The sequence below is a fragment of the Podarcis tiliguerta genome (genome assembly GCF_965153285.1).
Source record: "Podarcis tiliguerta genome assembly, chromosome: 6".
Lineage (NCBI taxonomy): Eukaryota > Metazoa > Chordata > Lepidosauria > Squamata > Lacertidae > Podarcis > Podarcis tiliguerta.
Genome location: NC_139539.1, coordinates 30,684,006 through 30,697,797, shown reverse-complemented (window position 1 = coordinate 30,697,797; position 13,792 = coordinate 30,684,006). Strand labels below are relative to the sequence as shown.

The 13,792-nt window shown below is 39.9% G+C and overlaps 1 protein-coding gene and 1 long non-coding RNA gene across 17 annotated transcripts in view; one reads left to right on the top strand and one right to left on the bottom strand.

Moving 5' to 3' along the window:
* Window positions 1-622: 622 nt before the first annotated feature.
* The window catches only part of RBM39 (RNA binding motif protein 39), a 31,486-nt gene continuing 18,316 nt past the window's right edge, over window positions 623-13,792 (bottom strand). For 15 of the 16 annotated variants that reach the window (XM_083444038.1, XM_083444041.1, XM_083444048.1 and 12 more), the window contains 11 exons: window positions 12,906-13,023; window positions 11,007-11,159; window positions 9,958-10,095; window positions 9,216-9,281; window positions 8,014-8,218; window positions 7,286-7,363; window positions 6,128-6,160; window positions 4,453-4,528; window positions 4,241-4,346; window positions 2,856-2,934; window positions 623-1,608 (listed from right to left, as the gene is read on the bottom strand). In XM_083444038.1, the coding sequence (XP_083300164.1) occupies window positions 1,508-1,608; window positions 2,856-2,934; window positions 4,241-4,346; window positions 4,453-4,528; window positions 6,128-6,160; window positions 7,286-7,363; window positions 8,014-8,218; window positions 9,216-9,281; window positions 9,958-10,095; window positions 11,007-11,159; window positions 12,906-13,023 (1,153 nt within the window). In that variant the 3' untranslated portion in view covers window positions 623-1,507. Of the gene's footprint in view, window positions 1,609-2,855; window positions 2,935-4,240; window positions 4,347-4,452; window positions 4,529-6,127; window positions 6,161-7,285; window positions 7,364-8,013; window positions 8,219-9,215; window positions 9,282-9,957; window positions 10,096-11,006; window positions 11,160-12,905; window positions 13,024-13,490; window positions 13,516-13,792 lie in introns of those variants that run through there. The other variant, XM_083444045.1, reaches the window with a different exon arrangement.
* On the top strand, window positions 4,855-6,121 carry LOC310679228. The gene is made up of 3 exons (XR_014512159.1): window positions 4,855-4,882; window positions 4,921-5,232; window positions 5,474-6,121. It is a non-coding gene; the product is annotated as an uncharacterized lncRNA (long non-coding RNA).

Sequence of the window (13,792 nt, the reverse complement as noted above, 5' to 3'; positions counted from 1 at the left end):
CAGAGAGGTGAACCTAAGTTCGATTTTTTTGTGTTCACTGGAATTGACACATGGGAGTTATAAGTACCCAACTGGCAACCTTTGCCATCCACATAGACATTATAGAGTAGTCCAGAAGAAGAAAAGGCCATCAAAGTCATTGTGAGGAGTAAGAGATGATACAACACTGGGTATGGACTTGCTTCTGCACTACTTGTGCTGAGCAGAGTAGTACACTGCTCCAACTAACAGGCAGGCCTCACTAGGTTTTCCCCCTCCATTGGTGAACTTCGTCTGTCCCATGTCTCATTTGGGCAAGAGAAGATGATAGCTGTGTATGCTTCCAACATTTAGTAACAGCAGCAGTCAATCTGTGGTCATGCAAACACTCCTGAAATTCCAAATGTGCCTGTAGGCTCAAGGTGGTTAGGGACCCCTCCTCTACACCATGCAAAATGTAGCTTGGTTTTTAAACTAAGAAATTCTGGTGGATGTGTGTAAGGAAAAACTGAGTGCACTAAGGTGAACAGAGGGAGGGAAAGAGAAGCTCAAACTGTTGCTCATTTTCCAGCATTTTAACTATTCACAATTTGCATTTTTCTGGTTACACCTAATTTGAGTTCTCAAAAATAATGCTTTTGGAGGCCTTTAGGAGAATTTTATTGAGTGGTTCTTACAAAGATCATTGCAATATGAAAGTCATTTGTTGATAGAAATATCAAGCTGTTTTGTCAAACACATTGAAGTAACCCAAAAATATATTTCAGAGCTCACAGAGCTTAAAAAAGAGCAGATTATATGCAACCAGACAAAATATATTCCTGCATTTCCTACTTCAACTTTCAAACTTAGGTACATTCCCTGCAATCAATGGAACTTTAATCTGGAAATGCAGAGATAGCTTTGTTTGGAATTCTAAACACACCTTACACCTTATTTACAAGAAACTTTTACAGAGACAATCAAAAGTTACCATCTAGAAATAAAGTCTTCTATAATCCTCCAAATTTTGCCAACTGGTCAACATTAAGTGAGCAGAACAGCTGGCCAAAGAAATCACTCAGTAGCCTCTCAAATTTTTGATCCATACAAAACACACTAAATATGTCCAGTTAAATCTGATATTAACCTTTAGCAGAGCATCTACATTTAGGTGAATGTAAAATGTAATACCTGCATTAAAAGAAAAGGCTTGTGAAACATTAAAATTTATGTCCTGTCCACCTTTTACAGAAAAATCTTTTCTATGAGCTACATCTGTTCCTACAGATCACTTTAGCCAAATGTTCTAAATGTACAAGAATTACAAGGCAGAACAAGTAGTCAGCTTTGTATACAGTGGGAATGCTAATCAAGAGAATGAACACACAGCATTCCTGCTTACTCTATTTTTTGTTTTTCGTTTAAAAGTAACAGGAAATGTACACAAAAGGACTTTACAGCCTTTCCTTTTGTCTTCTTCTAATTAAAAAGGTAACTCAAGTCTTCCTTCAAAAATAGCTATGTACAAAACTGACTAAATCCATCTTCATCGCCGAGCAGGAACCAAGAGCTGGGTTGCATTCATAGAATCAGGGAAAAGGTTGTGGTATGTTGGAAGTGGTACGTACGCTGCTGTGATCATTTTACCTAAAAGAAACGAGGGGAAAACTGCTTAAAATTCTTGCTTACTTTTTAAACAAGAATGAACAAAATGAGAAAGGTGCAATGCCTATGAAGTTCATTACAAGACCTCCAAGGACTATTGTTTTAGTAAACTTCTATCCTCACAATGCATCTGCAATGCTCAGGGAGGTTTTCAACAACAAAAAGAAGAAAAAAACCATAAAAATTATCTGTCCAACAAGAGCAATACTTTCCAGAATTAGAGCTTGTTAATCAGTCCAATGAAAAAAATATTAAGGTTACAGTAAGTTAACAGTAAAATATCACTGAGTAAGGCAGGGGTTTTCAACCAGTGTGCCGTGGCCACCGCCCCCCCGGGGGGGGGGGGGGCCTTGAATGATGGTCAGGTGCTGCAGGGAAAGGTGCCTCCTTACACTGCCTTACAGGGGCCTGGGAAGCACCCCCTGGCCAGCCCCAGAGAAACCGGGGAGCTTGTAGTCGGGTCTGCTGCAACTAACAGCTGTGCAAGCCTTTTGAGAGGGAGAGACGCAAGAAGGCATTAGAAGGGGGAGGGAAAGAAAGACGGACAGGGGCCAGTGTTGCCCGTGGCACCCCTGACCATCATTCAAGGCACCCCAGGGTGACACAGCACACTGCTTGAAAACCACTGCTGTAACGTACAAAAATCTGTCTGGCAAAGAAGGATGGGGTATCAAAGGCTACACTAAACTTAAATGGAACTGTTGATACTCTTGTAATATAATTGTTGGGAAAGTATCCTGGGTAAGGGATGGCAAACTGAAAACAGGTGGAAGGGCTATATATCTCACCCAGCAATTGCCCAAGTGGGAAGAAATAACCTTCTTCCCAAAAATGTCAATCCCATCTGAGTTCAACTGCAAATCATAAATCTAGACAATTAAAAGTACTAGAACTTATTTAAGCAGCCCAAATCAACATGTGTTCTAAGGGCACTGGCTTACTAGCTCTGAAGATAAATTTGCAAGAAGTATGGTAGAGATGCTGTCGTTCTCAGTGGAAGCCTGCAAACTGATACCACTTCCCCCAAGTACTTGTGATTACCAAGTTTTATAGGTGGTGTTCTAAGAAACAACTCCCCTAACTATTTATTTCTCAAAGTCCCAGCTGCTAATCTATACCTATTACCTGTTAGACAGCAACAAGGCAAATATTACCTGAGGGTAATAGGGCGGTATATAAATTCTAATTCTAATAATAATAGTAGTAATAAACAACTTCAGTTCACATACCTGCAAACCACCTTCCATGTAATGCATTGACAGCTGCAATTGCTGCAGCTATGGAAGGGCATTTGACATACACATTACCCTGAAATACAAACAACATTTACTGCATTTAACAGAACCATTCACTTGCAGATCAACAGAAATCAACAATTCAAGTTGCTGGAACTAAACTACAGATTAAATGTGAATAAATATTTTAATCCATCAAATGAATTTAATATACTTATATCCTGCCTTTTCTGCACAAAGTTAATTCAAGGCAGCTTATGCTAAAGTACATCATGCAAGTAATCAAAAAAAGAAAAAAAGAAAAGAAAAAAGAAAAGCAATTTGTTCTGAATGTTTAACCTGATACAAAGGTCTGATGGTAGCATTTTGTACCAACTGAAGTTTCCAAAAGCTTTTAAAGGGCAGTGCCACAAAAAGGTAACAAAGGCTTGAAAGACTGTGGCATGGTCCAGTTTCATCAGGAATGGTTGTATCTGGCATATCAGTCAAAGGTGAGCACATAGCCACCTGTGCATCTGAAAGCAGAACTAGATTAAGGAGCGCTCCTACATGATTTTGTAGGGCAGAGATGGGGAATCTGTGGTATTTCAGTTGTTTCTGGACTACAATTCCCATCATCTCTGACCACTAGCCATGTTGACTGAGGTAGGTTGGGAGTTCAACAACATCTGGAGTACTACAGGTTCCCCATCAAAGTTTTAGGTGCATGCAAATCTCACTTAGGTTTCAAAGTGTCATCTTTTTTTCCTTTAACTGAGATGGTCTATGGCAGAGCTTTCCAAACTGTGTCATGACATGTTAGTGTGTCAGCTGTGGTGTGGTGTGTCACATGAACACTCCCCACGCTCCTTCCAGGGTTGGAAAGGGGTTAGTCTAACCTCCGGTTTGCTAGTAAAACTGAATTACTGTGTCCATGCAGCACTTACTGAACCTATATTCTTTGCAGCCAGTGATTCAGGATTCATAAGCATGTATTTTAACCTTGCAATGATGTAAATAGTAATTGAATCAATGTCTGTACAGTGGTACCCTGGGTTACATATGCTTCAGGTTACAGACTCCGCTAACCCAGAAATAGTACCCCGGGTTAAGAACTTTGCTTCAGGATGAGAACAGAAATCATGCTCTGGACCTCCGGAACGAATTAAGTACTTAATTTGAGGTACCACTGTATAGATATTTTGTTCACTGACAACTGAGTAACAGTGTTTTCTGGCATCACACAGAGAATACTTTAGTCTGGTCTGTTTGTAGAACATAAAATGCTCCCAAAGTACTTGACCATACTATTAGTAGTACAGTGGTGTATAGCCACATCTTGTAGAAGTATAGGAACAGATAGAAGTTACCACCTTTGGGTACTGATTTAATCAACATACCTGAGCTGAATTTTTGTCTACATAAATATGGACAACGCCTCCATGTTTGTTACACTCCTCAATCACATCATCCTTAATTTCTGTATCCCAGCCAGCGTCTTCTTCACTGAAGAGTAAGACAATACACAAATTAATTAATCATTCTTCATATGTATACTGAAAATAGAGAAATAAAACAGATTTTACAAAAGGAGAGAGAGAGATTAACTTACGTTTGAGGATTAAACATATTGGAGAGCTGGAAGCACTGTGTTGCAAGTGGTTGTACAGAAGCAGCTGCAGCCAACACTGGAGAGGAAAGTGTAGAGTAAGTTTCTCCTTATTTTAAGAAGCACAAAATTCAGGGTGGGATACACCTAAAAGCCCTGTCAGCAGAAGCCCTGTGCGTAACAGACTTTCTTCATTTCTTTCCCTCCCCCGCAATTGGCTGTGAGAGGCATGCCAGCGGAGGCAGATTGGTCCCCCTGGCAAGCTGATACACTTGCACAGGCAGAACGTTTGGAATATCACAATGCCGAATTCCACCCTCAGATTACAACTAAGACTTTAAAAGTATCAGGGCAAACTCTATTGAAAATTTATCATAATACGACATTACAAAATAGAAAACCAAGGTTGCAAGAATACAGTTCCTAATAAGCAGTCTTTCACATTCAAATTTTTAAAAACTGGAGTTCTAGTTCAAAGGCTTTAATATGGGCAAGGAGGTCAGGAGATATATTTTGCATTCAATTTGTTGAGCACTGTGCTAACAAGTAAACTGACTGCATTATGTCCCTGTCAAGAAGCACCAAGTAACTTGAACAGCGATCTGAATTCACGGGTTGTAATAAAGTAAGTCCTACTTAGAGCTGAGGTGCCAAAGTTAATGAACCTAACTTTAACATGCCTTATTAACTTCAATAGGCCTACTCCCATCCCCATTTCTGAGGACAAGATACTGTCTGAAACATATAGGGAGGAATTCAACATTGTGCTAAGCAGATTGCTCTGTTGGAATTTCTGATGCAATTATCTCTCTTTTTCTCCCCCTGTGCACTGTTTCCAGGGTGTTCCCTGCCCCTCAACCAATTTAGGAGCAGGATAAGTTCTTGCAAAGGCTTCCATTGGCAGGGCTTGTTATTTGAATATTGCACATACATTTTGCTTTACTAAAGTCGTAAATAATGCCGGGGGGGGGGGAGTGTCAAAGGGGCTCCAATAAAACAACATATGGCTCCTTTAACTAGGGAGACTGTCAACTGTTTATTTCTTCCTTCATCTTGCACCAGACAAATAAGTTTGCATAAATGTCCTTAGATCAAAAGAGCCTATGCTTTACAAAATTAAGATCCAACTCAGAAATGGCCCTGGAGCAAGTAGAGTACAACTGAGTGGACTGCCTGAGAACAATAAGACTACACCCAAAATCCCAATAGTGTATTGTATAGGTTTTTGAGTGTCAGCACGTCCACACCAGAATTGGTGAAAAATGAAATTCTTTTAGAAGAGGAACTGGAAAATAGAAATAAACCTTTTCTATCTGACCCAGTTCTTTATTATTTACTTTAACAAAAGACAACAGCTCAAATGTCATCTTCATACTGGATCCACTAATATCACCTTAACTAGGTGAGCATCCATTTCTCCTTGCTACCAAGTTCTGAAGCCAAGTATGATAGGCTGAATGCAGTGGAAGTTTTCTCCTGTGTCCAAGGCTTGGACAGGGAAAGAAACAGGATAAATTCATGCTATATCTTTTCTTATCCAAACTGTTGGGAACGGTCTAAAGCTCCTGAGAGTTCCTCTCACAAGTAGTAAGGAGCACTTGTCCTTGCTCTCAGGCAGGTGGAATTGTAAATGCTTGTCTTTCTAGCAATACACAACTCTATTCAAAATCAGTCTCACCTTCACTCTGCTGTGAAAGTCGTGTCTGTAAATCTAAAGAAAAATATTGCAAAGAACATTTCAATATAATATTTGGAATGCAAATTTCTCTCTCACACCCCTTAATGCTCTAAAGAGTACCAACCATTCCTCTAAGAAAATTTGTCACTGTGTATTGCATAAGCTAGCAGACAAGAAGCAATAAAAGAAAGATGTCATATGAAAATTTCACAAGCAATTCAAGACTGGTTATGTGAAATGTGTCCTGTATATCCTGCCTATTCTGGACACGATTATATGTACGCTCTCTGAAAGAACAGGTTCATAATTCAGGGGTTCTCTGTCACTTTAGGCTCAGGTAGACTCAGTGACTAGGAGTGCCTTTTACAAGTTATGGTTATCAACTATGGCTGTTCTTGGACAGGGATAGCCTGATCACTAGTAGCCTCAAAACTCATTACTACAATGTGCTCTATGTGGGGCTATAATTGGGCAGGGTATGTATGTATGTATGTATGTATGTATGTATAAATAAATAAATAAATAATAATAATAATAATAATAATAATAATTACTATCATCATCATCATCACTCTAGAAGCTCCAGCAGGTGCTAAATCCTGTATTATCATCAGCACATAAATTTGGCACTTCAAAGTTCACACTGGCTGTCCATGTTACTAGGCCAAGTTCAAGGTTCTTGTATAATTTACAAAGCCCTTAACATTCTGAGCCCAGGATACCTTATATCCCTGCTTGATAGTGGTCTCCCATGGCTCAGATATGCAGTTCATATCCCCCTGGAGCTGCACATTCAGTACTGTGGGCCTGATTCTGTAGAACTCCCTCACAACTGATATTATACAGGGCCCTCTGATAGTTGAACTTCAGGGGCCTGAAAACCTTTCTATTTCAGCAGGCATTTAAATACATTCTGTTTTTATGATTAATTTTATTTCCTGCATAAAATTTTATTCACTGTTACTTTTGTAATCTGTTTGTACCCCGCTTAGCAATTTCTGTGACTAAGTGGTATATAATTGAAATAAATTAAATAAAGTGATACAGAAAATTGCTGTGGTTGTGCAAATCAGCTAACATATCATAATCAACAGGTGAGTAAGTTATCTTCCTTAAGAATAACTTCCAGAATACAGTATTTAGAAAAAACAATTTTACCTGCTACAGCGCTAAATGCTAATGATCCACTCATCTGCAGAGCTTGCTGTGCAGCTGGAGGAATTTGCAAGCCAGTACCTGGAATAGAAAACCATTAATCTATCTTGTGCTAGAGGCTCTACATTTAACTAGGATACTAAAATTATGAAAAATTGTTTTGTGCTACAAGTACAAACCAGAATGAGCCCAATCAAAGTTACTAGCTTTACAGTTATCCCTTCCCACTTCCACAAGGTTTGGGAAGACTTCTGCTGTGTTTAATTTCAAGACAGCACAGTTTAATAACAAACTCTGATTAGTTAAAGCCAGTGTCATTACCCATGGTTTAAAGTTTACTAACTTTGAAGCTTACAAGTTTATTTTAAACCTTGATTCTGATTAGCACCTCATGACAAGCTAGGATTCACAAAATTCAAAGAAAATGCAGCAGGCATTTATTTCCCAGCTGCACAGGAGGAAAGAGAAATAGGAAGTGCAGCTTTAGGTTTGTTCACCTCATGCCCATAGTACTAAATCATGGTTTTAGCACTGTATGCAAACCAGCTTAAAGTCTTGGGAATCAATGTAGCCAAACTAGAAGGTCTACAATATGGAGATGACTATGTCCCACTTAGCTAGAAAAACTTGGCAGTGAGCTTTCCTTTAGACTGAAATCATATAGTAGTATGCTAAAAAAGTATGTTAGAAGAAAATACCATATGCACTATGCTTTTTACAAATGTACTTACCCTCAGCAAGTCTTGCCATCAACTGAAGACGGCCAGTTGTTCCCAAGTCAATTCCAGTCCTTTCCAGTTCATCACTGTCCAAAAACGAGCTAGCACTGGATGCATCTGTACGTTCAGTTACATGACCTACTTTCATTGGCCTGCCAGCTAGTTCAAACCCATTTAGTTGTTCCAAGGCCTTTTTAGCACACTCAGAGTCTGAAAACTAAACAAATTAATCTATGGTCATTTAAAATACAGTTGTTAGCAGACTTTTATTTCAGCATTTATTTATTTATTTAAAAATGAAACTATTAAGTTTCAGTCATCAAGCTGATACTAGAACCCTTCAAATAACTGGTTTAGTGTGACAGAAGCCACAATGTATTTGATTTTTTTGCTATAAAACTGATAGGTACAGACATTTACATGGGAGCCCAAACTAACTACCAGGCAATGCAAACCATGGCATACTTCCACCGGGTTTAAGGGGTTGTAGAGTTTGTCAACTTGATGTTTGCATTTAGTAATTTTATGTAACTTGAGAAGTTGCACACTTGTCTATGGACAATTTTGCCTTCATCCTTTCATTTTCAATTTGCTTTTATCAACACAGCAACATGCAGTCGTACCTTGGAAGTCGAACGAAATCCGTTCCAGAAGTCCGTTCAACTTCCAAAACGTTCGGAAACCAAAGCTGCAGAAGCCCCGTTGGGCATTCGGGTTTCAAAGAATATTTGCAAACCAGAATACTCACTTCCGGGTTTGCAGCATTTGGGAGCCAAAACGTCCAAGTACCAAGGCATTCAGGATCCATGATATGATTGTACTTTACTGAATGCTATTATCTGGTAGTGAAGCAGCCATCTTCATTTAGCACACTCCAACTTGAAGTCCAGTACAATAGCAGTGGTTGCTCATGTTTAATAAAAACTGGAATTATTCTACCATTGTGAACATGCCCAAAACTTGGGGCTTAGTATCTAACTTTCAGAATTATTCATGTTTATAACTTAAAATATTTAATCTTCAACTTCTTTCAGGGCACATTATAAAAGGCGTGGTACATATTGTAATTTTACACATGTAAACTAAAACTAAGTTAAGGATCACAAGTCTAAAAAAATCAGAACATCTTAAGATCTAAGAATTTTTACTTGGAAACAATATATTCCATTGACATCAGTAGAACCTGTTTGCCACAATAAACTTTATAAACTTACAGTAATAAATCCATATCCTTTGGAACGTCCAGTTTCACTGTCCATCATCAGCTGAATGCTTTCAATCTGCAAAGACCAGTACTAATTAGTATATAAGACCTACTGTCATCAATTTTTATTTTATAGAACAGGAAGTAGAAGAAAAGAAAGTCTGTTTGTCCAGGACCATAATGCAAATTGGAATATGCACAGAATGTTCCCCTGGATGTTTGAAATCCTCAAGATTTGGATCGTGAAATCCTAAAGAATAGATGTGTCACACATAATACTAAATCATACTTTGGTGCTATGCCTAAGTGCTCCGTTCTCAGACCATCAACTGCAGTTACAACCAAACATTCCAATTGTGATATTGCCTGAAAACTGGAGAGTGTGAGGAGGAAAGGGAGCACAAGATGTGATCCCATGGTGCAATACCACGGTTTGATGTTATCACAGTGTTGTTGAAAGCACAAATCAGAATAATATTGCAGTTAGACAGATGAAATATTGTTTTAATTTTTACAATCTGCTATGAAAGCAGTCTACGCAACTTGGCATCCACTACTATAGAAGTGCAACTGTAAGTTACTCAATCAAGACTGGTCTTTAGGATCAAATAAATACATGTAGTTTTTATTTCTACTTGAACTAACATTTTTTAAAATCAGAGAAAGGAAGTTAGCCAATTAAACCTTTCAGGAATTCATAATTCTGTCACTACTACTAGGTGCAGTTGTCCCCAATGAACTAAAAAACTTACCCGCCCAAAAGGTTCAAAGATTCCACGAAGCATATCTTCAGTTATATTGAAGTGTAATGATCCCACATACAGTCTCATGGGGCCTGCGCTTCCTTTTTGTAGGTTATTAGCCATTGCTGCTGCTCTGTTTTTCTCTGCCTAGAAAAGTTATCCCAAATAGAAACAATACACATTACTAAATAAAGTTTAACAGTTAACTGTCCTAAATTTAACTGAGGAATGCTTCAGACTGTATTCAAAACTGGGTGGGTGTGGGAGGGAGAGGGAGAGAAGTACACTACACAGTAGGTCAAGTTCAAAAATTGTATTCTTACATTAAGCAAAAAAACAAAGCATGCATATTAGCAGAAGCCCACCAACTCACTGTATGTTTAGTGCACTCAAAAATAAATACTAAAAAAAAAGAAGGGGGGGGGCCTTCCAATTATTCAAGATTAGGAGTTTGCTGTCATCACCAGCATTTTTAGTGCCAAACAAGTTTTGACTAAGCATTCACCATCTTAAAAATGCAACTGTTGATAAATTAGAAGTGATTTCCACCTTTTGGTCTACTATCAAGTACTGTTTATAGTAAGTAACTAGGCACAAGCGTTAAGAAATATACTACTATTATTATTAACAATAATATTCAAGTAGATGGCATTTAAATTTGCAAATAGGAATGCTAGTTTATTCTAATAAACTTTTTTATCTGCCATCTCTGTCTCTTAGCTGTTATCAATCATTGTTTGGTCAAACTACTTTTGAAAAGTCCCCTAATCTTCAACAGCACTTTGAGGTATGGCACAGGTTGACAAACTCAAACAACTGAAGTAAAAAATATACTGGACATATTCAAGTGCCTTGTATAACCCTAAGTAACACTTCAGATCTATCCAGAGTTGAGAATGGAATGTAAGGACTCGATCACAAGTGACTCATATAATTGTAGAGTTGCAAGGGACCTGGAGGGTCATCTACTCCACCCCCTGCAATGCAAGAATAAAGTGCACATGAAGTAAGATTTACTGATCATAACGGAGCTAGAACAGAAATTAGTATCAACTTACTTGAGATGCTTGTACAATAATTGGTACCCCCAAAACTCGTTGTCCTGTTAATCCAATTGCCAAAGGTACTGAACTAACGTCAACAAATTCCACATAAGCAATTCCCTTGGAACGTCTGGAGTTTCTGTCTGAAATCATGCGTACATCACGGACCTAGAAAGATGGGAACAGTTAAAACTTGTTTTACCCATTTGAAAAGTTTAATCTGCATTTCCTACAGATTGCCTTCAAATTAAAAATTATGTTTGAAACAAAATTGAATCATTTTTAAATCCTCTCTCATGCCTGCAGATAAACTTGTGAAAACATACAAGCAGTGCCATTTTTCAGTATTCAAGGAATGGTGCTTCAGTGCCCTAACAGGTACCTTACTGTCTCTCAAAGACTTTCAATTGTTCCTTCAAATAATTACCCAAGTATTTTCCAAATTTTGCTACAATGTTACCATCTTATTTTGAAAGCAAGACACAAAACAGGGACATACTGAGGAAGCCAGCTTGTATTCATTCCTGACACCCGCTCTGCACTGTGCTGGGGGGGGGGGTTAGAGCACCGGGGGGGGTGAGGGGGACACGGTGCCCTGAGGGAGGGCTGGTGTCTATGTGTGTGTGTGGGGGGGTGTTCCTAACTTAGGGATGGGGCATGACTGGACTCGAAACGAAAAGATGCAGAAGGAGAAAGACTGAGGTGGAGGGAAAGAGTGAGGATGCCGTGGGGGGGGGGGGGAGGCAGGGAAGGAGAATTGCAGAGCCAACTTGAGGTTGGACATGCCTGTTCTAGACAATCTGGTGTAGTAACAACTGTGAAACTTTCAGAGTCAAAAGTGTCAGCATCTTACACCACCAGAAAAGCAAGCAAATTATGGATGGATCCTGATATTCTGAAAGTCTACTCCAGAAGGGAAGAGAGGGAAATCAACAAAACTGCCTTTCCCCCTGACGTTAGATGGAGGCTGCACAGAATGGCACCTTAGGATCCAATCACATTTTTTTGCCAACACGCACAAGTTACTTACTTTCTCCTGTTTCCAAAGTGTTGCAAAAATAGTGGAACAGGACAATCCTACTGTAACTTGGTTTTGTGTATGTCAGACATGTCCAATCAGTCAACCGCAATCGACCAATAGATCACAGGAGTGATCCTAGTCGATCGTGGGATTAAATAAAGTGGGCAAGGAATGTCGCCGCCCCTTCCCCTGGCTCCTGCCGCAGCCGCAGGGAAGGCAAGCACAAGGAATGTTGCCCAGCTCAACCTTCCCGCCAGCAGCAGGACCCAGCGCCAGGGGGAGGGACATTCCTTGCCTGCTCACTGGCTGTCCAGCCCGGTTGCAGTGTCGGTCCCATGGGTCCCTCCACCGCTGGGAAGACAGGGTTGGGCAATATTCCTTGCGCTTGCTGCCCGGCCTTCACTGCTGCAGCAGCAGCCCTGGGTCCCTCCACTGCCGCCGGGAAGGCCAGGCCGGGCAGCAAGTGCAAGGAATGTCACCCAGCCTAGCCGTCACTGCTGCAGTGGTGGCCCTGGCACTGGGTCCCCCTGCCGCCGCAGGAAAGACCAGGACAGGTGGAAAGAACAAGGAATGTCGCCTGGTCCAGTCTTCCCGGATGTGGGGGTAAAGGGGGGGGGGCAGGCACGATCGGGATGCACGTCAGCTATGTGGCTACCTTTGATGGGGGGAGAGAAAGGGCTGCGGGGGGTGGTGGAGAGCTGGATAAGTGGAGGGAGAGGGGCTGGCTGGGGGTGGGAAGAGAAGCCAGCTGGCTCCTCAGAGAGAGAACTTTTGCCTCCCTTTCCTTCCCACCCCCACTTAAACTCCCCCCTCCCGCATCCACTTAGCTCAGTTATTCTGCTTTAAAAATATTAGGATGACACCAGAAGAAATTTGAGTTATTGACGCCTCACCTTTCCTACAGTAGAGAAAAACTCTTCCAAATCTCTTGGCCTAATTCTTGCAGCAAGCTGCATACAGAATACTGTTCGAGCATCTCTCTCCTCTGGAGTTAGATTATCAATAGGTTCTCTGAAAATAATAGATAAACCATGGTCAGTAATTTTCAGTTTTAAAAGATAATTTGAACAAATTTGTTCTGGTATTCATTAAATCCATTTACACTCAGACACAGATGGAGGTTTAACATTCAAATAGCACATGCTTCAGACAGGCAGACAGGTACCCCTGTTTTTCAACTGCACCAGATATCTACAGTCCCCTTTAATGAGATGTGTCAATGTCTTAATATCTCAGAATTCATTATTTATAGTGCAAAAAAGGTATTGCCCTCAGAAAAGGGCTCTTTCCTGTGTAATTTATATTCCTACCCCAATATAGAAGAATGTGTAACGCAGATGAAAAAGACAAAATAGGGTTGGGAGAAGGTGCTCGGGGTTAACAAAGGATGTTTTAGAGGTCTTGCACCCCGATTCTACAAGTATGCCTGGAAAAATCTGTTAATTTAATGGACATACTTCTAAGTACGTACACCTTACCTAATCCCAGCATTAGAAAGGAAATGCTTTTAACCTCAACGTACTTTAATAGTTGTGTATGTCTGAAATGAAAGAACGTATTCAGCCATTTTACAAATTTATGTCTTTCGATATTCTATCCATACAAAGGCAGTAATCAGTATAGCACTGGGCAGCAAGAGAAATGCAATGATGCATAGAAAAAATGAAGGCATATCACTGTATTTATCAAGCTTAAGCAGAATAGCACTTTTTACACACAAAAATGCATTATCATATACTTTGCAACTGAAAGGCAATATTACAAAATGTTTCAATCTCCC